A 27,367-nucleotide genomic window follows, 5' to 3' on the forward strand; every position below is an offset into this window, starting at 1 on the left:
TATCAACAGTAAAACAAGTCCTATATCGACATAACCTGAAAGGCTGCTAAGCAAGGAAGAAGCCACTGCTCCAGCCACTGTCATAAAAAAGCCAGACTACGGTTTGCAACTGCACATGGGGACAAAGATCGTACTTTTTGGAGAAATGTCCTCTGGTCTGATGAAACAAAAATAGAACTGTTTGGCCATAATGCCCATCGTTATGTTTGGAGGAAAAAGAGGGAGGCTTGCGAGCCAAAGAACACCATCCTTACCGTGAAGCACGGGGGTGGCAGCATCATGTTGTGGGGGTGCTTTGTTGCAGGAGGGACTGATGCACTTCACAAAATAGATGGCATCATGAGGCAAGAAAATTATGTGGATATATTGAAGCAACATCTCAAGACATCAGTTGGATGCAAATGGGTCTCCAGAATGGACAATGACCACAAACATACTTTGAAAGTGGTGTCAAAATGGCTTAAGGACAACAAAATCAAGGTATTGGAGTGGCCATCACAAAGCCCTGACCTCAATCCCATAGAAAAATTGTGAGCAGAACTGAAAAAGCCTGTGCGAGCAAGGAGGCCTACAAACCTGACTCAGTTACACCAGCTCTGTCATTTATTGTGGGAAGCTTGTGGAAGGCTACCCGAAACGTTTGACCCAAGTTAAACAATTTAGTAGGAAGTTTACATACACCTTAGCCAAATACATTTAAACTCAGTTATTCACAATTCCTGACATTTAATCCTAGTAAAAATGTCGTCTTAGGTCAGTTAGGATGTCAGAATAATAGTGGAGAGAATGATTTATTTCCGCTTTTATTTCTTTCATCACATTCCCAGTGGGTCAGAAGTTTACATACACTCAATTAGTATTTGTTAGCATTGCCTTTAAATTGTTTAATTTGGGCCAAACGTTTCGGGTTTGTGGATTTGTGGAGTCATTAAAACTGGGTATGTAAGTGTATGTAAACTTCCGACTTCAACTGTAAACGACTTTGAGCGTGGTATGATCGTTGGTGCCAAGCGCGGCGGTTCCAGTATCTCCGAAATGGCCGGCCTCCTTGGGCTTTTCACGCACGACATTGTGTAGGGTTTACCGAGAATGGTGCGACAAATAAAAAACATCCAGTCAGCGGCAGTCCTGTGCGTGAAAACAGCTTGTTGATGAGAGAGGTCGAAGGAGAATGTCAAGAATCGTGCAAGCTAACAGCGGGCCACAAACAGGCAAATAATGGCCCAGTACAACAGTGGTGTCCAGAATGGCATCTCGGAACTAGTCAGTGCTTGCCACGGATGGGCTATTGCAGCAGACAACCACACCGGGTTCCACTCCTATCAGCTAAAAATAAGAAGAAGCGGCTCCAGTGGGTACGCGATCACAAACACTGGACAATTGAGGAGTGGAAAAACATTGTCTGGTCCGACAAATCCCGGTTCCTGTTGAGTCATGCTGATGGCAGAGTCAGGATTTGGTGTGAGCAGCCCATGGCCCCATCCTGCCTGGTGTCAACGGTACAGGCTGGTGGCGGTGGAGTAATTGTGTGGGGAATGTCTTCCTGGCACACATTAGGTCCCTTGATATCAATTGAACAAGGTTTGAATGCCACACCTTGTAGAATCCATTCCCCAAAGAATTCAGTCTGTTCTGGAGGCAAAGAGGGTCCGACCTGTTACTAGATGGGTTTACCTAATAAACTGGCCACTGAGCGTATATATTAAATGACCACATTTTTATGACTTTGATGATGCATTCTTAGCCAACGAGGAATACGGAAGTAAAATTGACGCATCACTTTCATATGGTATATGGACCCGAATGGACTTCGATCTTCCTCTCTCCATTTCTGTCTCCCTTTCTCCCCCTCCCTCTTTCTCTGGGTTTATTGGCAGACTATGCTAACCATTTTCTTGCATCTAATTTGTTTTGGGTCCTGTTCCTAGCGTCCCCCATGAATGTTTTTCCTCAATAGTCTGCTACCTTTTAGCTCGGCAGCTCAGCACTTGACCCGTCTGCCGTCGCTTATTTCCAGCACTCTAATTGTCCTTTAATCACATATCAACCTGTCACTTAAAGACCCGGAAATTTGCATATTGTATAAAACACATTTTTCTTTAAAGCGTGACTGGCTGTGAACGCGGCTTTCTCTCTCTCTCTCTCTCTCTCTCTCTCTCTCTCTCTCTCTCGCGCGTCTCTCTCTCAATCTCACTTCAACAGCCATACACACCAGGATATACCTGATATTCTCAATTCAGGTGGTTTCGACGGTTTTGTTAACAGTATAGGTTGACACTTAACGTTTTAGACTGGGGGCCAGTGACAGAAGCGATTTGGCACACACACCAGTAAGGAGTGAAACTGGAGGTGACAGTGAACATATACGTGTTATAAGTAATCAATTAGGGTTAATAATGTATCACTTTAAATGTAACCTTCATTTGTAGCACTCTGATAACACTATAGCAAATGTCTGCTAAGGGCTGGTTAGCCCTTAGCAGACTGCATTTACATTATCGGCACAAGCCGTGTTATGGATGAGCGGTGGCGAGATGAGGGGGAGGTGGGGGAACCATGTTTTAGGGCCCAAGGAATGTCAGTCCTCTGGAGAGCCCCACTTCTAATTACAGAAAGGGGGAGAGAAAGCTCTTTGTTCCACCTTTTATTACATGGATTGATAAAACGGGATCCGGGTGGGGCCAGCTTTAGGGGGGAAGGGGTGGAGGAAGGATCCTCAGGGCAGATGAGCCTGGTGGAGAGGGGGAGAAAGGCGCTCAGGCCCTATTTTAGAGGGCGTTTTAATCCTGTTAGGGGGGCCCCCGGTCGCCCTACGGCATTTCGGCTTCCCAGAGGCCCTTGTGCCTGGAGAGTGGCTCTAGCGGTGCATGGTGGTAGCGGTAGCAGCAGTAACGGTGGGTGGGGAGTCCTAGCAGCACCGGCTGGGCTAGTCTGTAATTAAGTGTCTCTTTAGGGGGTGTGGAGGACCATGCCGAGACCCTCTCCGTCCCAAATGGCACCCTATTCCCTATGTAGTGCACTACTTTTGGTACGGGACCCATAGGGCTCTGGTCAAAGGTAGTGCGCTACGTAGGGAATAGAGTGCCATGTGGGGCGCAGGCCCCGTGTCACAAACGCCACTTAAAATCTCCAACCCAGGAGAGGAAGAAGTGTGACTCTCATCCACTCTGGAAGCCAAGGTGCCCTGTAGTGCTTTTTTATTTAATATCACTCTCACACAGAGCACAGTCAGATTGATGCCGTAGGATATTAGTAGGGTTATTGTATGATATATGTAAGTAGCATATAAACTACAGTAGAATGTAGCAAGCTTTATCAGAGCATGCATCTACTGCTCCTTTGCTACTTGGAAACTCAAAGGAAAGCAGAGCCACCATGGTAGGTAGCCCAAGAGGAAAGTTTGGAGGTGCGAGGCAAGGATGGCACTGAAACAATGATGCGTGTGTGTGTGTGTGTGTGTGTGAGTGTGTGTGTGTGTGTGTGTGTGTGTGTGTGTGCATGTGTATAAACGACAGAGGTGTTAAGCTGGGATGAATTTGCTTCATTGAAACGTCCATGTTAACCACACCAAGTGCCTTGCCTCCTTTTCTTCCCCGACAACAAACCAAGACGTTTCAAGACTGTCAAACGCATTTTCCAGAGAGCTGAGAGGGGTAAAAACAAGAGGAAGATCTGCCATGCGCGCGCACACACGCACACACACCCACTCACTTGCGAGGCTGTCAGGTAAATTAGATCTGAAAGCTGACAATTTCTGACCATATTTCCTTGATTATTTCGAACAAATGCACACCAGCCGCTCTCAGGAGATTAAAGTGACATAAAAGTCTTGTGTGGGAGGAGGGAGGGCAGAGAATCCAGGTCACCCCCATTTGTCCCCCTGCCTGACAGCAGCTATATCGCTATCCAATCCAATAAAAGTCCCCCCCCCCTCCTTTTGCTTTAATTAATTTTACAGCTAGCTTGCTTAATTACTTTCAATCAAAATCCTCTTGCCATCACAAAATTAGAAATGGTTCAACTCCATTAGTCTAAATTCTTCATTTACATACACAAAGACTGTCAGCTCTTGCTAAGCAAACGGCCTCCTGCTTGATGAGATTGTTTTTTTTAGTCTCTCTCTCTCTCTCTCCCACTCTCTCTCTCACTTTTTTTTAAAGGAGAAAAGTAGCATAAAATGATTTGATCCCTCACTTAAGATGTTCCGCATCTAAAAGGAGTTCAGGTGTGCAAATAGGTGCAATGCATCCAGGGTAACAGAGAGTTTTCACTGCCCTCCCCTTAAAAGGCATCTATCTAAGTACATTGTATATTCCATGTGTTTATGAAAGATGACCAGAATTGCCAAGCTTGACTGAAGCAAGCCAATAGGTAAATGTCAACGCATGCTAACTAGTTCCTCAGCATGGGATTAGCTATTACTTTACCGGGCAGTAGAAAAGCTGCCGATTACCCATGACACATTGTGGCCTATACATCTGGCCCCTCTTTGTGGCTGGGTGTCACCGTAGTGTCACCTCGGCTCAGTGGTAGCGCCAGAGCTCGTCAGCTGCTGCTGGGGACACAACGTGATTTTTATCTTTTTTCATTTTAGAGGCCCTGGCCCGCACGATAATTTCAACTCGGAAGGCGGGCGTTCTCCCTCTCCATCACACACACTGCCCAAGGCCTGCACATCATCAAGAATTAAGGACATGCAGATACAGAGATACAGTGTTGTGCGCTGACTGACCATGGACCCACCCCCTAGCCGTTTAACTAGGTCCCGAGACGGTGATGGTGGATTTGAGTGGGGTGTGTGTATGCACTCACTGATGTATTTCACTACTACTAAAGAGTACCAACACTTAAACCAATAGCTGGCCCGCCATGCAAAACACTCCCATAGGCCTACACACGCAGTGCTGCTGACCGTTCTCCTACTGAGCGTGTTATGGTTTCCTGTACACATGAATACTGTATATACTGTAGGGCCTGTGTAAAACCACAACAACTCTAATTGGCTTTGATGTGGTCTCCTATTGTCTGACTAAGGGATAAGATCACCTTACAGTTTCCCCATCTCGTCCTTTGAAAAGTAGAGGGTGAGAAAGGAACACCTTGGAAAACGGAGGAACTTAGATTTGTAGCGTTTCACCCCTTAATGGTACGTGACACTCTCTCAACGCTTAATCGTTGTAAAACAATCCCCGCAAGTGACCACTGGCTGGCTCCTCGTAAAAGGACCCGTTGTCCTGCCTGGCCCAAGTAGAGATACAATACAGGGGTTTACCCCACACTATTTCCATGTCTGCACTAACCACTTCCCCTGCCCTTTTTAACCATTCCCCATTAACACTGTTAATTATCCAAATCCATCATTCTTGGGGTAAATGAAGACTGCCTCTTTAATTCAATTTAATAGGATAATTTCCCAACTCACATTCACTTTACCCCCCCCCCCCACACACACACCCACTTTCCACCCCCTATCTCATGGGCTGGGAGTCTGCCATTGGTCGAGGGCGGGCGGGTGAGAATGAGTGGTAGGATTGGCAGTGAGGGAAGGATACACTGTTGCTCTCTCTTGTCTTTGCTATGCTGGTGGCAAGCAGCAGTTCTGGATCCTGTTCTGCTGTACACGCTGCCTGCCTGCCTGTCTGCCTGGGCCACGCACACACACACACACACACACGTTCACACTACCAGCCATGCTCACCGGGGCTTGGCTAATCCTGTCACATTGGCCCACGCCAGCCGGCCTGAGGCCTCGAACAGCGGCCCGGTGCACCTCCACACTCCACCACTGCACTCCTTCACCGGCTCCTTTTTTCTCCCTTACTTCCTCGCTCACTTCCCTGGGTCACGGGTGGCAAGTCACGGCATGCGAGGGGAGAGAATGGATGGCTGGACAGTCCACTGGCCTGCTTGTACCTCAGCCAGGCTAGCACAGGCTAATAGCATAGCATAGCCTAAGACACTATTATTGTTTCATCAGAGCTAAAAATGTCCCAGCAACAAATATTTAACTAATTAGTCTGGGTCGGGCCCTTAGACTGGGTCGAGCAACTGGAAAATTGCCCTTTAATTTGAGGAATCTATAAATGTCTAGCTGTACGGTATCAAGAAACCACATTTTTATGTGTGATAATATACTCTCATGAAAATCATTACATAGGCTAAAATTGTCTATGACAATTTGATTGATGTAGGATCAAGTTCGACTGTTTTTCTTTCAATGTAAAATTCTATATATTAGCATAATGTATATTTCTCACAGATGGATAGCAAAGCAACATTTGTTACAACACTAAGTCTAAGGTAGTTTGTAGTCTTTATAGTTGAATTATTTTGATAAAATGTCTGTAAGTGTTAACTATTTATATGAGTATAAATATAATAAGTAGAGAAAGAGATACACACACACACACAAAGCACAAAGTACTGCGCCAGAACACTGTCCTCTAAATGCTCTTGCGACAGCCCAGAAATGGTTAAATATTGGCTCCCCCTCATCCAATTATTCAGTGTGAGGCTAAATTTGCCCCCATTTCCACAGTATACCCCATCCCCCCATGCCTAAATACACACACACACTTCCCTTAAAAATGTCCCAGACACTCATTGTTTAGCCATTTGAGACAGACTCTGGGAGAGTTTCAAATGATTTTAGCCATGATTTAATTTCGTTTGTTAAAGGGTGATGTCAGCACAATGGGAAGCGAGCCTCTAAATCCACCACATTCACCCAAAATGCCAAGATGAGATAATCACGGGTGACGTCTACGAAAACACTTATTATATTTGCCCATCGCCTGGCTGAAGCTGCTAAAACTCATCAGCGTTATTTGCTATTTTTCTCTGGGAACGAGAAGAAGAAAGAAAAAAAATCCAAAATTTTTGTCAAAAATGTCATCCCCTTTAAAGGGACAGTGCAACATTGTTATGGATGTAGTGGTGAGCTAGAAAAAGAAAGAGAGACAGAGGTTATTGGGTGAACACTGAATACTCAATCAGACAAAGAACGACTTCTGTTCTTACCAAAAGTTCATAAATGTAGTACATGAAATTAAAGACTAAAATGGTAGTTCATCATGTTTTCTGACAAAAGTTGAAAAGTAGATAGTACACAATTCTGGGCGTAACAAGATACACCCTTTATAAGGGAACAAGTGTAAAGGCTACTAATACATTGCCAGGACTGGTGAATTTCCTTGTCCATGTAAGATTTACCAAAGTCCCATAAAAGGCTTGGGGCTGACAACTCAGCAGATAAGAAATGGATCAACCTGAGCCTTTCTCATAGCTTAATTTAAATCCCAGCCCTATTTACACTCTGCAAACTGGCAATCCGTGTCGACTATGGAGGAGCATTGAGATATTTAAAACGATTAATGGCATACAGCTTCACCCTGAGCATGTAGGGCCGGATGAATGAAACAAAGCTGTTTTTCTCGAACTAGACTATAGCTTCTACTTTAAATACAACAGAGCGGGACACAGCCGAGACGCAATAATAATACATCACTCTAAATGTAGTTTACTGTATCATTAGGAAACAGGCAGGCAGACCATCCTGAATAGTGTTGGTACATTGAAACTCTAAAGTCATGATTGTTGGAGTTAACATAGTAAACCCAGCTAGCACAGAATGTTCCCTAAAGGTTCTCCTTCGGTTATTTGAAAAATTACTTCCCCACAATGTTCTGGGAACCAACATTTGTAAGCTTGGAACCATCCCACTGCTTGCAAAAAAACTATTGCTGAGGTGAAGCTATAATCTCTGGTTCAAGTCTCCTCAGACTAAAGCTAAAAGATAGGTCATTGTTTATAGTTAGCATGAGGCTAGCCCCTGGAGGCAGGAGTCGGGGATATAAAACACAGAGGCCGCTAGTCTCAGACAAGGATATTCTCACCGATCCTACCGCCATCTTGACCCTCCCCGGTTATTAAAGGACTAATCTGTTCCACGTGTCAATGTTAGCCCTTTTAGCCGCCGGTTAATAAAACAAGACCCCAGAGTGCTGTGTGTGCTTGTTTACTGCCCCAGGTTGTTTTGCATCAGTTTGTATTTTTAGGTTTCTGTCTTTGTTAATTCAACAGTCCCCCACGGTATTAGCATAAACAGTGTGAATTATTAACTTAGATACATTATTATTATCTATCCACCCAATCCCCTGGTGAATGTTCGTTTTTGTGTATTTGTTTACTGCTAATACAGAGGCAGATAAGTATTTCAGTTGTCAGCAGAGAAAGAACATGCATCTCTTCATTTAGTTGCCTGATTTATTTTGCATTCATTCGTGTGATTTTTGGGGGGGATTGATACTATGGCCTTGTTTGTGTTGTACCCTGACCAGCAATCTAGGGATGCTAACACTCTCAGGCTACGGGGATCACTGATTAGACTATAGTACAGTGCTGCCTCTGCATCCTCAAGCATCGTAGAACTCCAGCGAGTGTGTGTTGTATGCTTGAACTAAGTGATGAAATCAAGAAACTTACACCCACTGAAGCCCGAAATGGCACAAAAAAAAAGAGTTTGAACCACAAGAGGAAGTTTTTACATTACTGCAAACAGAGGTGTGAAATGATTGCATGCCGGGGCAAAACAAAATGAACAACCACCACGGAGGAGAAATATACTGTACCTCCTTTTCTCCTACCTTCTTTCAATGTTGACTAAGCTTTAGCTATTCGTATTGTCAACATGTGATCTTATACAGTGTGACAAAACATTGTGGGCTGTAAAGCTAGTTGATGAAAACAGAATGATGCAAAGCAACACAGGAGAGGATGGGGGGGGGGGGGGGGGGGACTTAAAGGACGTGATTTATCTGGGCTTGATTGCATGTTAATCGAGGTTACATGTATTAAGTGGAATCTAATTGGAACAGACACTGGCAGTCTGACAGATTGACATGATGCAGATGGATTGAGAGAGAGAGAGAGAGAGAGAGAGAGAGAGATGGAAAGAGAGAGGCAGCAGAGAAGCAGAAGAGTGGCTACATACACAGAGGTGTGTCACTACGTTAGAGAAAAGAAAAGACAACAAGGCTAGTGGCACGAACGGAATAAGTCATTTTCAGCTAGGTAAACAAGTAAAAAGGAGCAGGAACTAAAAGAAGCTGCATGGACCAATCGTTCCTAAAAAAGGAATAATCCTTGTGTGTTTTTATGACTGGTGATGGACAGGGTTATGAGTGACAGTGTGCGACGCTGGAATTCACTCCCTTACAGCCCCAGTTGCCACAAACATTCATTTATTGCTTTATTGGAAATGACAAAAAAAATATCCTCCCCTTAAAAAAACAGGAGGCGGAGGAGGGAGTTGAGGGCAGCTGCTGGAACATTTCTCACCTCAGGAGAGACGAGCAACTGCTCCACTGCTCCCATAACTCTCCAACTTTATGACAGGTGACAACTGGTTCGAAGGCCCTCTTCGCCCAAATCTGAGGCATTTAGCCTAGCTAGGGACAGAATGGACTGAATACCCCTTAGAATGTTACCAAGAACACAGGCACGCAGGAGGCCCACCTGTTTAGCAAGAGCAACTGGACTGAACTGGCAGTTTATTCTGTGCTAATATCTATCGAACTTAGAGGCTTAGTAGAGTGAGGGAAAGAGATACTGGAGGACTGATAATAGGAAAAGAGCATAGATAGTTCTGCTTTTAGAAACAGCATCACATTGCTGTCCATTTCTACTCTAGGATTGGAATTTGGCACTGGTATAACATTCTCAGAAGTGATATAACCAATAATACTGTGCTTAAACGCCAGCCTAGGAATCACAGTGTGGCTGGTTAGCCTCAGAGAATGTCCTGTGAATCAGAAAGGACAGTCACATTGTCATTACTTGAATGTGGGTTGAAAATACAGCACTAAAATGAGAGACTTGGCCAGCAATGACATCTAGAACTTAATGTTAGTAGGGAATTTAAATAAAAGTATTTAAGGAGCGAGAGAGAGAGAGAGAGAGAGAGAGAGAGAGAGACAGAGAGAGAGAGAGACTAAGTGACCAAGTGAGTGACTGTGAGAGTGAGAGAGAGCGAGAGAGACTATAGGCATAATTTAGGGGGGGGGGGGGGGGGGGGGTTACAGGATATACTGCAGCACTTGAAACTTCACTCGTCAACACGAAATGCTCAAATTGTTCCCGACATGATCCCGTCACAGCGCCGAGACAGAGGAGTTACTTCGGTCATCCGTTGATCTGATCCATGCTGACTGTTACACTAATGGCATTAATAAGGACAAAATTACTATTTTGAAATACAGCATTTTTTTCTCCTCTTAATCTGGTCAACCTTATCCTCTTACCCTCTATACCGGAAAGGGAGACGTGTGTGTGTGTGTGTGTGTGTGTGTGTGTGTGTGTGTGTGTGTGTGGTGTGTGTGTGTGTGTGTGTGTGTGTGTGTGTGTGTGTGTGTGTGTGTGTGTGTGTGTGTGTGTGTGTGTGTGTATATGTGTGCGGTTATAGCTTTTTCTGTTTTTCAGGCTTGGTATGCCATGCAAATTGATTGCGACATTTTGCAGGACAAAAGCCTTGAAATTTGACCCTTTGATATTTTTTGATAGCTTGATTGCGATATTAACCAATGGAGTCCAACCCAGATAACATTTCCCCACGTCATTTAACTGTATTTCTGTAAATGTGGGTTCATACAGGATTTATAGCCAGAAAGAATGTATCAGTATACTGTATGTGAGGCCTTGGCCAAATATCAATAACACACACAGTCTAATGTAAAGCAATGTCCTGTATAACCAACTATTGGCATGATGACATGCTTAAAAACCTATATTTAAACTAATCAAACAGAAATCATTGTTAATTACACAGAACCCTATGTACGTGTATTTATTCTTCATCAACACAAACGTTTTTAAGGGTGTGTGTGTGTCCTGCTCTGATAGCTTTTTAGCCTCTAACATTGAGAGAAATGACACACTGATCAAGGACATGAATTGCTCATTGATTTTTAGGGGCCAGCTTAACTATCCATTCCAATTGATTTTGAGCTTTGCTGGGTGTGCGAGTTATGGGAGTTTTAATGCATCATCTGTATGTGTACTCATCGTCGCCAACCGAAAGAGGATTTACAATTGTCTGTGGAAAATGCATATGGACAACATTCACAACAACTCAAAAAACATGTGAAGAGGCCCTTTCTTTTTCTTTTTTCTTTGTTGAGAGATATGCTCATCATAAACTTCAATAATCATCAACTATTGCACTTTACTCTCTTGCATATGTGGGAATATTCTACCTTCGACAACCTTGGCCTTAACTGATACCAGTGATAGTAGGAAGTTCCCATTTCACAGTCAGTTCAGCCCTATTGTGGTGCTTATGTACAGAGTAAATGATCTATTAGGGTATAAAACATAGTCTGTCCTGATATGACATTATGATGAAAAACTAGGTAAAAAGCATAGGGAATGATAGATAATGTAACTACAACTAGGTAAAAAGCATAGGGAATGATAGATAATGTAACTACAACTAGGTAAAAAGCATAGGGAATGAGATATTGTAACTACAACTAGGTAAAAAGCATAGGGAATGAGAGATAATGTAACTACAACTAGGTAAAAAGCATAGGGAATGAGAGATATTGTAACTACAACTAGGTAAAAAGCATAAGGAATGAGATATTGTAACTACAACTAGGTAAAAAGCATAGGGAATGAGATATTGTAACTACAACTATGTAAAAAGCATAGGGAATGAGAGATAATGTAACTACAACTAGGTAAAAAGCATAGGGAATGAGATATTGTAACTACAACTAGGTAAAAAGCATAGGGGATGAGAGATAATGTAACTACAACTAGGTAAAAAGCATAGGGAATGAGATATTGTAACCACAACTATGTAAAAAGCATAGGGGATGAGAGATAATGTAACTACAACTAGGTAAAAAGCATAGGGAATGAGATATTGTAACTACAACTAAGTAAAAAGCATAGGGAATGAGATATTGTAACCACAACTAGGTAAAAAGCATAGGGAATGAGAGATATTGTAACTACAACTAGGTAAAAAGCATAAGGAATGAGATATTGTAACTACAACTAGGTAAAAAGCATAGGGAATGAGATATTGTAACTACAACTATGTAAAAAGCATAGGGAATGAGAGATAATGTAACTACAACTAGGTAAAAAGCATAGGGAATGAGATATTGTAACTACAACTAGGTAAAAAGCATAGGGGATGAGAGATAATGTAACTACAACTAGGTAAAAAGCATAGGGAATGAGATATTGTAACCACAACTATGTAAAAAGCATAGGGGATGAGAGATAATGTAACTACAACTAGGTAAAAAGCATAGGGAATGAGATATTGTAACTACAACTAAGTAAAAAGCATAGGGAATGAGATATTGTAACCACAACTAGGTAAAAAGCATAGGGAATGAGATATTGTAACCACAACTATGTAAAAAGCATAGGGGATGAGAGATAATGTAACTACAACTAGGTAAAAAGCATAGGAAATGAGATATTGTAACTACAACTAGGTAAAAAGCATAGGGAATGAGAGATAATGTAACTACAACTAGGTAAAAAGCATAGGGAATGAGAGATAATGTAACTACAACTAGGTAAAAAGCGTAGGGAATGAGATAATGTAACTACAACTAGGTAAAAAGCATAGGGAATGAGAGATAATGTAACTACAACAAGGTAAAAAGCATAGGGAATGAGATAATGTAACTACAACAAGTCAAAAAGCATAGGGAATGAGAGATAATGTAACTACAACTAGGTAAAAAGCATAGGGAATGAGAGATAATGTAACTACAACAAGGTCAAAAGCATAGGGAATGAGATAATGTAACTACAACAAGTCAAAAAGCATAGGGAATGAGATATTGTAACTACAACAAGGCAAAAAGCATAGGGAATGAGAGATAATGTAACTACAACTAGGTAAAAAGCATAGGGAATGAGAGATAATGTAACTACAACTAGGTAAAAAGCATAGGGAATGAGATAATGTAACTACAACTAGGTAAAAAGCATAGGGAATGAGATATTGTAACTACAACAAGGCAAAAAGCATAGGGAATGAGAGATAATGTAACTACAACTAGGTAAAAAGCATAGGGAATGATAGATAATGTAACTACAACTAGGTAAAAAGCATAGGGAATGAGATATTGTAACTCCAACTGGGTAAAAAGCATAGGGAATGAGATATTGTAACTACAACAAGGCAAAAAGCACACAAAATAAGAGACATTGTAAAATAAAACACAAACAATAGGCAAAAAGCACACAAAATGACAGATACTGTAACAAAAACGAGGTAAAAAGGTATTCAACATGAGATACTGTAACAACCCTATAGGGGCAACAAGTGCAGGTTGGGTTATACATTTCAGCTAGCAACGCCACTAAGACTTGTTTAACACAGAGTGTTATTTCCAAGAAAGATTAATAGACATTTCCTGTTCAAAAACAATATTGTACGTTTAAATAATGTACACATACTTAAGGTTAAAAATATATGTTTTGAGCAAAATTGTGTTGTTGTTTTTTTTAGACACAAGCGCTAACTTCCTGGAGTAGGCCATTCAAGGAGTTGGTCTGTCATCGGCATCCCCCTTTGCTTGAGGAGCAATAGAAAACAAAAGAGGAAAGGCCCACCCTCCCACTTGTGTCATGTCATGAGGATACCTGGACCCCCTATTGAGATGTGCCCTATTGTTAAGTAAATCAACTAATAAGTGAGCTGAAAAGGAGACTGGAGTAAGGACTTTAAGTCCCTTACAACATACACAAACATACCACAGTCCCAATCAAACATGGACATGTACAATCAACCACAGCACTCTATTATAGTGCCCATTTACATTCGGAATGTTTCGAGAATGCATTCTCCAACCATGATAGTAAAAATCTCCAGTCTTAAATGCAATATTGTGTGCTCTCCGTAATCATCTTTATGCGGGATAATAGCAAAAAAAGAATTGATATCAAGTTACGATTAACATTTCATATCAACCATTAATTATCGAAGGTCTGGCAAAGTAAGAGATCATGTCAGAGCAATGTGATCCAAAAGACGGCCTAAATGTCATCTGTCATGTAGAAAGTGGTTAATATAGAGGCTTGTTTTCCTCGGGCTGGCTCGGGTTTCACTCGGCCACGGATAGATTTCTGTTCTTCAGCGAAAAAGCTGGCATTCATATATGATATCGTCTACTTTATAGCATGACTGAAAGCTCTAAATTAAAGCCTTTTTTCCCTCTCTCTTCACTCAAAGCGTTGAAACGGCCTCTGTGTGAGGTAAATGTCCTTTATTCCCGCATAAAGCACACTTTACCCGTTCCTTTAAAAAACTCCCCACTTAATTAATGTTTTACAAGTGCCGCTGTATTCCTTTTCAGAAAATGCCTATCAAAGCGGGCAGGTTCCGATTACGTACGCTAATTGAAATTCTGAATTTCTCTCCTCTCCCTCAACACAATAAATGCAGCATTTTGTAGTCCACAAATGACACCAAATCATCAAAGTAATGTGGGCTTTTCTTTCTGTATTCTCATGTTCTGCTGGTGGGTTCATGAGACAGCTTCATAAAGCAGTAAATGCCTGGGGAAGCCTGTGACTATTTGTGTGTGTGTGTGGCTGTGTGTGTGTGTGTGTGTGGCTGTGTGTGTGTGTGTGTCTGTGTGTGTGTGTGTGTGTGTGTCTGTGTGCGTGCGTGCGCGGTTTTTGTACAGTAACTCCACCAGGGAGCTCATAACAGACGGCAACAGCTATCCCCCCAGCCTCCAACTGATGATATTTACAAAGAAAACGGCCGTAACACAACAAGTAATGAATTAGGACTGAACCAAGTCTATAGCTCTCAAAAAGATCATTGGCATTGATAGAAGCTGTATGAGGTTCCAGGTTGGTGAATGTAGCGTGTTTCCCAGGTATGATAGTGTGTGCTGTGTGGTATAGTCAGACAGGTTGTGTGTGAACAGCTGCAAGTTGGAGCCGGAGCCCTTTGTAGGAGAAAGGGAGACCAGGAGGACGATAGAGGCTCGTTTTGGAGACGGTGATGATAGAGACAGCAAACAGCAGAGGAGGAGCTGTAACCTCATCACCACCGTCTACTGCGACCTTCGGCCTACACGCCAAACAGCGTTTGCATACAAGGAGACAAGCCTGTCACAGTGAAGCACCACTGATGTGACTTTGTGCTATGGATGACTTGATCGTTCTCAGATGTAAAATAGAAAAAGTATATTTTTGCTTGGCACAGCTAAACTAACTGTAGTAGACACAACTCAACTAAATGTAGTAGACACAACTCAACTAAATGTAGTAGACACAACAACTAAATGTAGTAGACACAACAACTAAATGTAGTAGACACAACAACTAAATGTAGTAGACACAACAACTAAATGTAGTAGACACAACAACTAAATGTAGTAGGCACAACAACTAAATGTAGTAGACACCACTCAACTAAATGTAGTACACACAAACAAACTAAATGTAGTAGACACAACTCAACTAAATGTAGTAGACACAACTCAACTAAATGTAGTAGACACCACTCAACTAAATGTAGTACACACAAACAAACTAAATGTAGTAGACACAACTCAACTAAATGTAGTAGACACAACTCAACTAAATGTAGTAGACACAACTCAACTAAATGTAGCAGATGCAACTTTATCTACAAACTCCATTTTTCTCTCAGATGTGAAAAAATTGCTCATACTTGTTCTAATATATACACTATGCACATTTAGTAGGCAAGATTAAATTAGAATTAGTATGGCACAACAACTAAATGTAGTCGGCACAACTTTATCGCCATACTTTATTTCCCTTTGTTTATCTGATGAGTTGTCTTGCTGTAGGGCAGTTATAAATGATTGGGTTCCAATGGCACAAAACCACGTCATGGAAACATTTATGAACCTTTGTTCCTAGTTAATCAGGGTATAAAAAACCAGTCCCTCTCCGCTCTTTCTTATATTTGCCTAAACTCCCTCTCTTTCCATGGGCATTCTTTTATTGGTTTGTTTTGCATGCATGGGGCATTATAACTTTGCATTCTTTTTCAAGGTCAGTTGCCTTGGGTGTCACGCAGAATATTTGCTTATTGGCCTTTTCAGGTCACTTTTATTATATTTACAGCAAATCATTTTTGATAAGGGATGTGAAAGGCCTATACAACAGCATCATAAATGGGAGAGGCAAGACTGAAATAAGTACAAAGGATAAACTGACTTTCTTTTTTATCTCGGACACGTTGATATTTTCGACTCTTTCTCTCTCTCCCTCTCTCCTCCCCCCTCTCTGCCAAGCCAAAGTGTGGGTAGGCTACTGCACGGAACTGGTTAGATTTACTCCAATAGCTTCTCTCGGTGTGGGCAGTGAGCGAGCTCTTGTTTCATAGAAGATAAGTAGCTCCCTGTTATCTCTCTAGCACTATAATCACTTAACAAAGACTCAGGCATTTGCACAAATTAAAACATCAATAATGCACAAGTGCTTTCCAGTTTCAGACGTAGAAATACCCCCCCCCCCCAAAAAAAAAATAAATGCATCCTAGCTCACCATCATTGGTCCTGCTGATGGATCAAAAGATATCATAAACAACCCCTCCCATTAAAGTGGACCGTCCCCTTAATCTTTGTTTATAAATGTGGGGTCAACTTTAGAGATGGGACCAAAAGGATGGTTTGGGGGGGTGTTGTTTTAGAGCGAATGCAAGTAAAGTGGTGGCGCTTCAGTGTAAACAGCCAACACCCTTGAGTGGCGTAGCATGGCGTCCTTCCATAAACAACACCACCGCTAAGTCGCCAACATTTATGATTTGTGGTCACAATGGGAATCGCAGCCATGGTTTTAAGTCCAAGTCTGCGTGTTTTGCCCTATCGTTAGACAGCTAAATCCGCCCAGGCCAACTCTTATTTACAGGACATGAAAACACCAAACAGTAAAAATGGATGATATGGCCATTTTTGTCTACAATGAGTTGTAGGATGGTAAAACAACTATGAGAAAGGGGGGTTTAGGGTTAGAGCTGGTGGGTGGGGGAGTTACATGGGAAAAATACTTGGTGACACTAGCGAGTGGCTCTACAGAAAACCTTCAAAACATTATTCATAGATGATGCAAAAAAAAACATTTTTACAACAAAAAAACGACATGCTTTATACATCCTAAATCATCACCTACAGTTTGTCGTGGATGTGCATTAAACAGGATGTTTTGCATTGCTTATGAAAGGGTTACGTAGTCTCCTTGCTGGTGCTGTGACTGGCATATTAGAGCGGTACTAGCCGCTACATGTCAATGTAAGCTCATGACCATCTCTGTGTCCCAAATGGCACCCTATCCCTTAAATAGTGCACTACGTTTGACCAGAGCCCTATGGGCCCTGGTCAAAAGAAGTGCACTATAAAGACCATAGGGTGCCATTTGGGACAAGGGACATCTCTGTTATAACAGGGACAGAGGACGATCTATCCCATACAGATGGCCTCAAGGACAATTACCAGTAATGATTGGTTGCTTGGTAAATGAGGGAAATTCTATTTGCCACTGCTCTTCACTGATTGCGGACAACAAGCCTGAAGGATCTGATGATGAACACGCATGGGTGCCTTTAAACTTAAACGTTACTTCTGCATGTTTGTGGTGAGGTTTGATATGAATACACACTGGAAAGGAGCATTTCCTCAAACTGGGGAGGCTCTCGTGCTCAGTAGTACAGTTCAAAAGTATTACATTCTAACTGTCATATTTGTAGGTTCTGTACAAAGGATCCGAGGGGCAGAGTTACTGTACAATAACAGGAACATTTATTTGGTACATGAATATGAAAATAAGAATACGTGTGACTGGACTGAAAAGAAAGCTAAAACAGTTGTGAAACGTGTGTATTCTAGCCACTTATAAATTATTTTAAGATCTGTATTCTAAACCTAAACGATTATCACAAGCGTTTCTTTCAATCCTTTTCAAGTCCCCCCTTTCCAGATGTCTGTATTGTCCCCTTCCTCTCGGTTCTCTCTCAGTTAGCCCAACAAACAATTCCCTTGTTAGCAAACTGTTAAGACAGCCACTCGGTACACAAATTGCGCTCGACCAAGCGAATTTGTTTTGCAAGGGTGACCTGTTTAATCATCTAATTTTCTTTGGCGGACATTTATTCATCTGGTTTCCACGGTTACGGAGAACATTAAGGGGCTCCAGTAATAAGGCTGGAGAGTCAAACAGGTAATAAAAAAATTAACGCCATTTTCCAGCAACCGAGGACAGTCGGTGAAATGAATCAAGGGAGAGAACAGAGGGAACGTGGGTGAGGGGCATGAGAGGGGGCCTCCAATATTGTTAAAACAATAAGCCCTTACTGGTTATGTTACTCTGAAGATCAGCTGGTACAGTTCTAGACATGACACTTTGGGCACAGAGCAGATGAGAAAGATAAAAGCCTTAATGTCGCATTGCTCCTTTTTTTATTGTCGTATCCCTATTATGTATCAGGACAATTAAAAAAGTTACTAAATGATAGTTATTAACTTCGCTTGTGTTTCTTATTTTATTTGTATTTTTTTTAACTTTGGGAGTCATCGAGGCAATGCGCAGTTGTGGCAACTGCTGTGTGTCAATAACATGTGGGGGCGAAAACGTGACGTTTATGAGGCACGGTGAGAAATATTTCATAGTCTTCTCAAGTCGTATCATGTTGTCCAATAATGTCCTATTCACAGCTAGGGAATATGTAGCATTCGCTGTATGTTTTCCACATACAGCGACTAAGCTGAAGAGCTGTGTTACTGCTGATTGCCAAATAAGGTAATTGTGAGACATCGCAGTAAGACAGAAAAACAACCTACAAATGTAATCTAATTTTGAACTTCACACATAAGCTGCAGAAACTCCACAAACTGCTTTAAAGCATGAACAACTATCAAATGAACTTGTTTTCTTTTTAGGTGTATCTGCATTTCAGATGTTTAATTGGTGTCATATGAATTGCCTCATTTAGCCAGTATTGAGGTTTGTTTTAAACAAACGGAACACATGTTCTCAACCAAACCTCTTCTTTTTGACACAGTGACAACACCTGTCCCCCATCCCTTTGCAGCAGAACAAAGCAAATCCAATTATTTTCTCACTTGCTGCCGCATTACTTGTGTGTGTGTGGACATCGTTCGTGGTCGGCTCCAGACTGACTGAGGTCTGGGAGTGAAGCAAAACTGATGGCAGACAACATGTCTCAGGAGAGGGAGGGGGAAAGATGTCAGATGACCTGGCCTCTCTCTCACAAGCACACACACAACCATTAACGCAGCCTCACACACCATGCGCTCCCCTCATTAACCTGTACTGAGGCCAGAGCCCCCCCCCCCCCCCAAAGGATAGAATTTATGTCATACATAGAGGGAGAAATCCCCAAAAGGGGTCTCAGAAAAAAACAAGCAGTAAAAAAAAAAAAAAAATGTTCTGTGCACAGGACTGCCAACTGTTCCGCTAACAGCCTCTTAACAGGTGTGGGCCCTAGAACCATGTAATCCGATCAAGTTACAGAGTAAAAAAAAATAAAAAAATCAGGCAAACTGCAAACTCTTGAGCCCCCTGTTTTTTCCCTCTCTCTCTCTCTCTCTCTCTCTCTCTCTCTCTCTCTCTCTCTCTCTCTCTCTCTCTCTCTCTCTCTCTCTCTCTCTCTCTCTCTCTCTCTCTCTCTCTCTCTCTCTCTCTCTCTCTCTCTCTCTCAAATGACAGAATTGAACAGCTGTGCTTTAGATTTATCATGTACAGACAGTAATTATTGCTGGTGCTGCCTTTTACTGACCCAAGTGAATAGAATGTCAAAATAAAAAAACACAACGAATCAGGGGAACCTGGGGTTGAGGGGTGGTGGGTTGGGGACGCGGTGAGTTGGGGACACGAGGTGCAGGGAGGGAGGGGACTGGGGGCGGTTGTCTAAAAGCCATCGGCGTCCTTGTTTGCAGTCAATTACCAAAGAGGACAGGGGTATTGGCTCTGGAGCTCGGCAGTGCAAACACGAAGGTGACAGACAAGAGACGTACATGTTTGTTTCTTTTTCTCTCTCTCTCTTTTCCCTATCAAAAAGTTATATCGAAACGGAAGGAGAGGACAAATTCAAAACAACACCTCATAACCCCAACCCCACTCCACTGAAACTACAACTGATGTTACATGACAAAATGTGATTTTACGACCACCCGACCCCGCTGACCCTTCCCCTGTATTTGTCCCAGAGATGAGAAGGTTGAGATACTCTCCAGAGAGATGAAATGCTGATAGTTTATCTATGTCAATCACTGTCCCTATCATTAAACAGTTAACCCAACGTTTCTGTCCCAGGTCCTCCATGCTACTCACACACTGTCACATACCATACCCATCCTGGCCACCCTAACCTGCATAAGGGGTGGTTCACACCTTCGAGACCCCCCTGCCATATTTAAAAGGATTAGTCAACGTGTTTTGTGCCGGCTTAATCTCTCTTTCAGACGGGCCTAATAAGTGTGCTTCGATAAGCGAAGCATGCAAATTCATTCGAGGCCAGTGAAGCCTGTGCTTTTCAGACAAATGCAGCATAGTCTTTCACACTGCTAATTGTCTCCACATTTCTCCTCCTTTTCTCTCTTATATGGCATATCAACGAGCCCAGATGATTCTTCTCCCATACTTTGCATGAAATTATAATTTCATATGTAAAATTGTGAATGAAACGGAGCAGCATAAAAGCCATAGAGAGAAGCCTCTCTATTGACTCTGCACATGTGAATACATGACATTGCACATTGGGGCTTCAGATTAACAAGTTGAGATGATATCCTCCTCGTATTTTATTTCATGGCGTTATAGCAGAAAGAAGATAATACAACTCAACCTACACACAAATCTGAGAAATATAAAGATGTCAATTTATCAAATGTCATGCTTTTTTCTGGCATATTCGACATATTTTGTAAATGTATGAGACACTCAAGACACAAAAGAAACATATTTGCAATTATACTTGTACTGAAAGAATATAATACAAAATAATAATAATAATAACACATATTTTTAAATCGTTCTTTAGCTGGGACATATACGTTTTTAGTAATATTATTATTATTATTTTTTAAATTGCCTTGGTGGATTTGAGGATAATAAAGACATAACGAAGGCCTAAAGGTGCAACCTGTTTATTATTCTGGAGTACTTCCTCTCCGAGTATTAATAAGGCCATTACTCCAGATTGGTGACGGGGAGCTTTGAGGTTTTAATTAGGTGCTGGCCACTGCATGAGTGCACAGGAGTGAAGAAAGGGGGCGGCCATGCCACTTGCCCCTGCTCCTGGCCCATATCAAGTAGCCCCCCTGAACGCTTTGCCTGCCTACTGCTGCCCGGGAGATGTATGGACGTCCATGTGCATCTGGACTTGATTTAAGCATTTGAGCGTTTGATCTCGGATGTTCCTCCCTGTCTGCTGGTACAAAAAAAGGGGAGTTGGTGCGAATTGGGTATTAGGGGGGGACTAAGGTAATTATGGTGTAGGGTGGCTTGTGTCTGATGACGGGGACATGCTCAGGCAGGACTCAGCTGTCTCTCTCTCTCTCTCTCTCTCTCTCTCTCTCTCTCTCTCTCTCTCTCTCTCTCTCTCTCTCTCTCTCTCTCTCTCTCTCTCTCTCTCTCTCTCTCTCTCTCTCTCTCTCTCTCTCTCTCTCTCTCTCTCGCTCCCTCACTCTCTCCCTCTAGCTGTTCTAAAGCCTGGTATAACACACACAGCTTCACATAACATCAATCACACACTCACTCAGAGCGGACCATAAAACTACACAAACATATACATTGCGATTAACTATGACACTTTTTTTTTTTTTTATGTTTAAACAATGCCCCAATAATTGTTCGTACATGTGTGTTTTGATTTGAAATTAAAATTAACTAATTGATATGAAAGTTACCTGTGGCAAAACTACAATATGGAAATTATTGAAATGTAATTGTGAACAAATTAAGTAGATAAATAGCCTAGTGAATATACGTCTTAAATCGTTCACAGTTTTGCATAACTCTGTTTTTAAAAATGTACTAAAGTATGAACTTTTGTTGTGCTTGAAAATACAGAATTTCATTGTCATTTACAAACAGTCAGTCATCACAATGACATATTCCGATATGTCAGTGATAAGAAAAGCACACCTTTATGTGTTGTATTCAGCAAGATGTAAATAATATATTGGGAATTCTAATGTTTTGCCTCGGTTGACATGGCGATACTAATCACCTCATTGCTAAAATGCACTCTTGCCTGACAGGGCTCCACAGAATAACCAGAGTCCCCCAGAAGAAATCGGCATAAAAGGGGTTAAAGACAATGGCTTGCATTCCACCCCCCCCTCCCCTCCAAACGTCGCCCTGCTAAATTTATTTCAAAACTCTGTTAATCTGTGGTACACAACATTCTCATTAGCATAACCCAGCCCCCTCATAAAAATTCCAGCTAGTTTAATTAAAAAATGTAAATTTACTGTCATCCGAGGAGCCGGAGAATCAGGACAGCAACAGCATTTTTTATTGCTTAAGACATCAAATTGATTCGGGTTATGGCTAAATTGTGATAAAAGGTTATGGAAGGCTGCAAGACCTCGGGTCTTGTTTTCCCCCATCATTTCACCCTTTTTTTTGTAGAGGGCCGTAAAAGGTGGAGAAAGTCCCACCAAGGGTTAATCAGACAACTCACTGAGGGAGAAGGCAATCGCTATTATGACTCATAAACAAGTTTAAAAAAAACAACCTTTTCTGAGCTGAGTGAAAAGTTTGAAATTAGGGTGTGTCTGGGTGGATCGAGGGTTATACTTGTTTACTGGTAGTTTCAAAACTATAATTCAGGACAACCAAGGTAACATCGAGATAATAGCCAAGCCCTTAGGTCTGTTTGTGCAAGTTTGTCGGCAAAATGGTCTACAAGTTGATTGTCACTGAACGCCACAGTTCATAAGAATTGTATTATCAAGTATTAGCATCCTTTGCTTCTACCTCAAACACGTTATTTTAATGTTGAATGAAACTGTGTAGGGCCCTCCAACATATAAGGACAGGTGCAGTAGAGAGAGAGAGAGAGAGAGAGAGAGAAAATGAATTCTTATTCGAAGGTATCAAATATGATACAGGAAAAGGACACTGCTTAGTTATAGAAAAACCCATTGTACACTATATCAAAAAGTACTTTAAATAAACGGTAGTAAAAATGCATAATTCAGTTAAGTTTATATGAATATGAAAGTGAAAAAATATATCAAACAATTTCATCAACCAAATTTTCTCAGCAATGTTCTGTAATTTTTAGCCATACAAAAGGCTGCTTTCAAAATGATGAACAATCTTTCACCAAAATAGTGATTTCAGGAACTTATAAACAGGAATTTACTATGTTTATTGCTATCTTCAGTGTTTGTTTAAATTAATTGCGTGAAACAGAAATAAGTTAGATTACAGTCAGTGTGAGTCCAGAATGACTCACAGAAAAGTAACACAGTCATATGTATCAATGGTGAAAATAATTACATTACGCATAGGAAAAACACTCACACACACACTCAGATACAGAGAGGAGAACAAAAACACACATGCGCAACAAACAAACACACAAACATACAGTACACAGCTATACGACGAGCCAAATTCGTGGATATTGAAGAATATGACGAGGCTTCATTCAATCTGTTAACTGACTTTAAAAGTATCCCAGATAAGAATAGAAAAGTCTAAGTAAGAAATGTAATCAATTGGCATTTTTAAACAGGTTAGTCCAAAAAAAGCATGGGGGAGAATGACACCATGAAATGTTTCAGCACAAGCTGTGGTCTAGAAAACTCTGGATCAGATATTTCACGCCATATGAATATTGAACATTCCTACAATATTTAAGACATACACATAATTTGATAAATCATTGTATATATGGTACTGTGCATGTGTATATATTCTCTGTTGTCTCCTGTCTTAGTTATGTATGCCTAAACTCAATTCAAAATGAATGGAGCAACCAAAAAAAGGGATAGTAGTTGTTGCTGTGCTCCCTTTACATGTGTGACAACATAAGGAACACAACAGTTTGTTTGCTTTGTCCCCTTGGCAACAAGCCCTTAGGCCATTCAATACACCCTAATGCCATTTCACATACCTACGAGGGTGAACCCAGTCTGTATTTCTACAGTATGGAGCGTATTCATCTACTCAAAATCCTAAAACCAAATAAAGGAACCAAACATTAGAAAAGATAAAATGAAGTGAAAATGCCTTGCAGTGTGTATGCTGGTTCACTTCAGAGCACAGATATACACTTTGACTCTTACAGGAGAAAATGAAACTGGCTCAGCTAACTTTTTTCCCCCACTTGAATGTGCTACACAGTGTTATGAGTACACTAATGTGTGCTCGTGAACTCAGAGATCATATTTTGATATTGCAACCACCATTGGGCACTGTCAAATATCTATAAATAAGGGTGTACACTCGGGTGTATATCTACACAGCATGTGTAGTTTAATATTGGACAACTTCCCCCCTCTCGGTATATTTAGTCACTGATAAAGGCACACCTTTAACTGTCAACTAATAAAACATCTGACCAAGATAGTAGAGAAGAAGAAGAAGAGTACTCACCATATTCAGGGAAGTCGAAGTTAAATCCTCTCAGACATGTAACTTTCATAATATTACTAAACTCTGTTAGAAAATCATTAGAATGGTTGGTTGGTGAAGGGGGAAGCAGAGCGGAAAAGTAACTAGATAAAAAGGCTTCCTTCAATCATGCACTAAACTCCTTGACATGTAATCTGTCAATAGTTTGTTGCTGAGATAATGCCGGCTGCCACGAGTGAATTTGATTGGCAGCTGGGGTCTGGCCCCTCCTCTCTGTAGTTTGATGGGGGGGTGGGTGAAAGAATATAGAGCCTTCCCCTTGCTTGCTTGCTTGCTCCCTCTCGTGCGCTCGCTCTCTCCCTCTGGTTCGCTCCCATACACACACACACCAAGCTGTTGGTGATGTTGTCTGAATAGGCTAGGAAATTACGGCAGAGCAGGAACCGGAGCAGTTTTTTTCCTCCCCTCAGTGGGCTGGCCCTTTCCATCTTTGTGGTCTACTAGCCTTTCAACTCTCTTGGGGTGGAGCCTTGCCTGGCTCTATTCAAATGAGGAAGGCAGCAACATTAAAAAGAGGTTTAGGGGAATAGTGGTTTGTATAGAATATTACACACTTTTAGGATATTGCTCAGAAACTTGACTTTTTATGGTTTTCAAAGGTAGACTAAGATTATTATTTTTTTCAACATTTTATCAGGTAATTTTATTGATATTATTCAGGTTGTAGTACTATAATAAACCAATGTTTTGCATGATACCTATATATTTTATGGTATAACAATTAAAAAGTGGAATTTGTGGAAAAATAAAATGTGCATTATGAGAGATTATGAACACAACATTTCTTGAAGACTGTTAGAAATATATCACATTGACTGAAGTCCCTTACGGGAAGAAAACAAGAAGTACTGGCCAGATTCACATATGTTATGAAACTTTATCCAGCACTGTTGGTTTAGAAATGTACAGGTATATTAAATATTTCTACCAAATCCCCCAACAAACAAACATGCCTCTTTTTCAGCAGTCTTTCTTTAATTCATTCTCTTTCTCTCTCTCTTTACTCACACTCTTTTATTTTTTCTTTCTCTCTTTCATTCTCTCTCTCTCTCTCACCTTTCTCACTCTCTCTACCCCTTTCCTTCCCTACATCTGATAAGGTATCAGTTTTCATTGTAATTTCAGGTGAAATTATAAACGACAGCCGTTACCAGGTGACAATCAATACTTTATAAGACAAACCCCTAGCTTATTTGCCTGGCAGTTTCTTCCGCAGTGGCATGCAAAGATTGCCTCTGGACATTCTGAACATAATGTTCAATATTACCAGTGTATTATAGAAAATATTCACATGTCATACACATAGTATAAGATCATTCAAACGTACTAGAAATTAACCAAGACAACATTGAGACATTAGTGTGCTTTCTAACACAAACAACTTCAATGACGAATAAGTAACAACAATTTTTATAACAAAGAAAGCGTTTGAAAGAATAACACTAGCGTTCAATGTTTTTGAAAAAGGGGAAATATACTTGTGTATGGTTATAAAAAAAACATAATTCTATGATATGAGTCAAGGCTTCAGTTCCTGATTGCTGGCAGCAAAGTCCAAAGTGTGTACATAAAACAGGTTTTGGTTGATTCTGTAATTACGATGAGTCATCCTAGTAAATAATGGAAAAATGTCTCCTCCTTAATACAGCACTTAAAGGGGAAAATGGCCTTACAAGGAATGGAATCAAAGGCCTACACCCTGATCCTGCCATTAAAATACATTCACTACCTTAGGTAAACACTAAATCCACAGCAATTTTAGAGTAGACATTAGATAAAGATTATTTGACTAATATTGTTTTAGGTGAAGCTGAACTGCAACCACAAGCAACATGTTTTCAGGTTTCTAAGGGTCTTCAGTGACATTTTCTCTCAGAACGGCCTAATGGTAGAGGAAAAAGATTATAGCATATGAATGTATAGTATACCAATTTATTTGTTTTGAGGATTAACTGGAGTTGGTGAGATGTGATCTTCATGTGGAGCATTAGCAAAGCAAACTTTGGTCTAAAGTTTAGCAATACTGCTTAATTAATGTGTTTATACTTGCTCACAGCCAGTTTTAAGTGATATGCTGTGTGTACAAGTAGAGGCTATATATGTACAGTGGGACAAAAAAGTATTTAGTCAGCCACCAATTGTGCAAGTTCTCCCACTTAAAAAGATGAGAGGCCTGTAATGTTTATCATAGGTACACTTCAACTATGACAGACAATGAGAAAAAAATATCCAGAAAATCACATTGTAGGATTTTTTATGAATTTATTTGCAAATTATGGTGGAAAATAAGTATTTGGTCACCTACAAACAAGCAAGATTTCTGGCTCTCACAGACCTGTAACTTCTTCTTTAAGAGGCTCCTATGTCCTCCACTCGTTACCTGTATTAATGGCACCTGTTTGAACTTGTTATCAGTATAAAAGACACCTGTCCACAACCTCAAACAGTCACACTCCAAACTCCACTATGGCCAAGACCAAAGAGCTGTCAAAGGACACCAGAAACAAAATTGTAGACCTGCACCAGGCTGGGAAGACTGAATCTGCAATAGGTAAGCAGCTTGGTTTGAAGAAATTATTAGGAAATGGAAGACATACACTGATAATCTCCCTCGATCTGGGGCTCCACGCAAGATCTCACCCCGTGGGGTCAAAATGATCACAAAAACAGTGAGCAAAAA

At 41.1% G+C, this 27,367-nt stretch overlaps 1 protein-coding gene across 6 annotated transcripts in view; it reads right to left on the reverse strand.

Moving 5' to 3' along the window:
• Positions 1 to 27,367, reverse strand: part of LOC139416532 (castor zinc finger 1) — a 256,197-nt gene that overhangs the window by 72,603 nt on the left and 156,227 nt on the right. For 3 of the 6 annotated variants that reach the window (XM_071165247.1, XM_071165250.1, XM_071165241.1), the window contains exon 1: positions 24,649 to 25,034. The exons of 1 other annotated variant lie outside the window; for it this stretch is intronic. In XM_071165247.1, coding sequence (XP_071021348.1) covers positions 24,649 to 24,697 — 49 coding nt within the window. In that variant the 5' untranslated portion in view covers positions 24,698 to 25,034. Of the gene's footprint in view, positions 1 to 24,166; positions 24,228 to 24,648; positions 25,035 to 27,367 lie in introns of those variants that run through there. 2 more of the 6 variants (XM_071165242.1, XM_071165243.1) reach the window with 2 other exon arrangements.

The sequence above is a fragment of the Oncorhynchus clarkii genome, chromosome 9 (assembly GCF_045791955.1).
Source record: "Oncorhynchus clarkii lewisi isolate Uvic-CL-2024 chromosome 9, UVic_Ocla_1.0, whole genome shotgun sequence".
Taxonomy (NCBI): domain Eukaryota; kingdom Metazoa; phylum Chordata; class Actinopteri; order Salmoniformes; family Salmonidae; genus Oncorhynchus; species Oncorhynchus clarkii.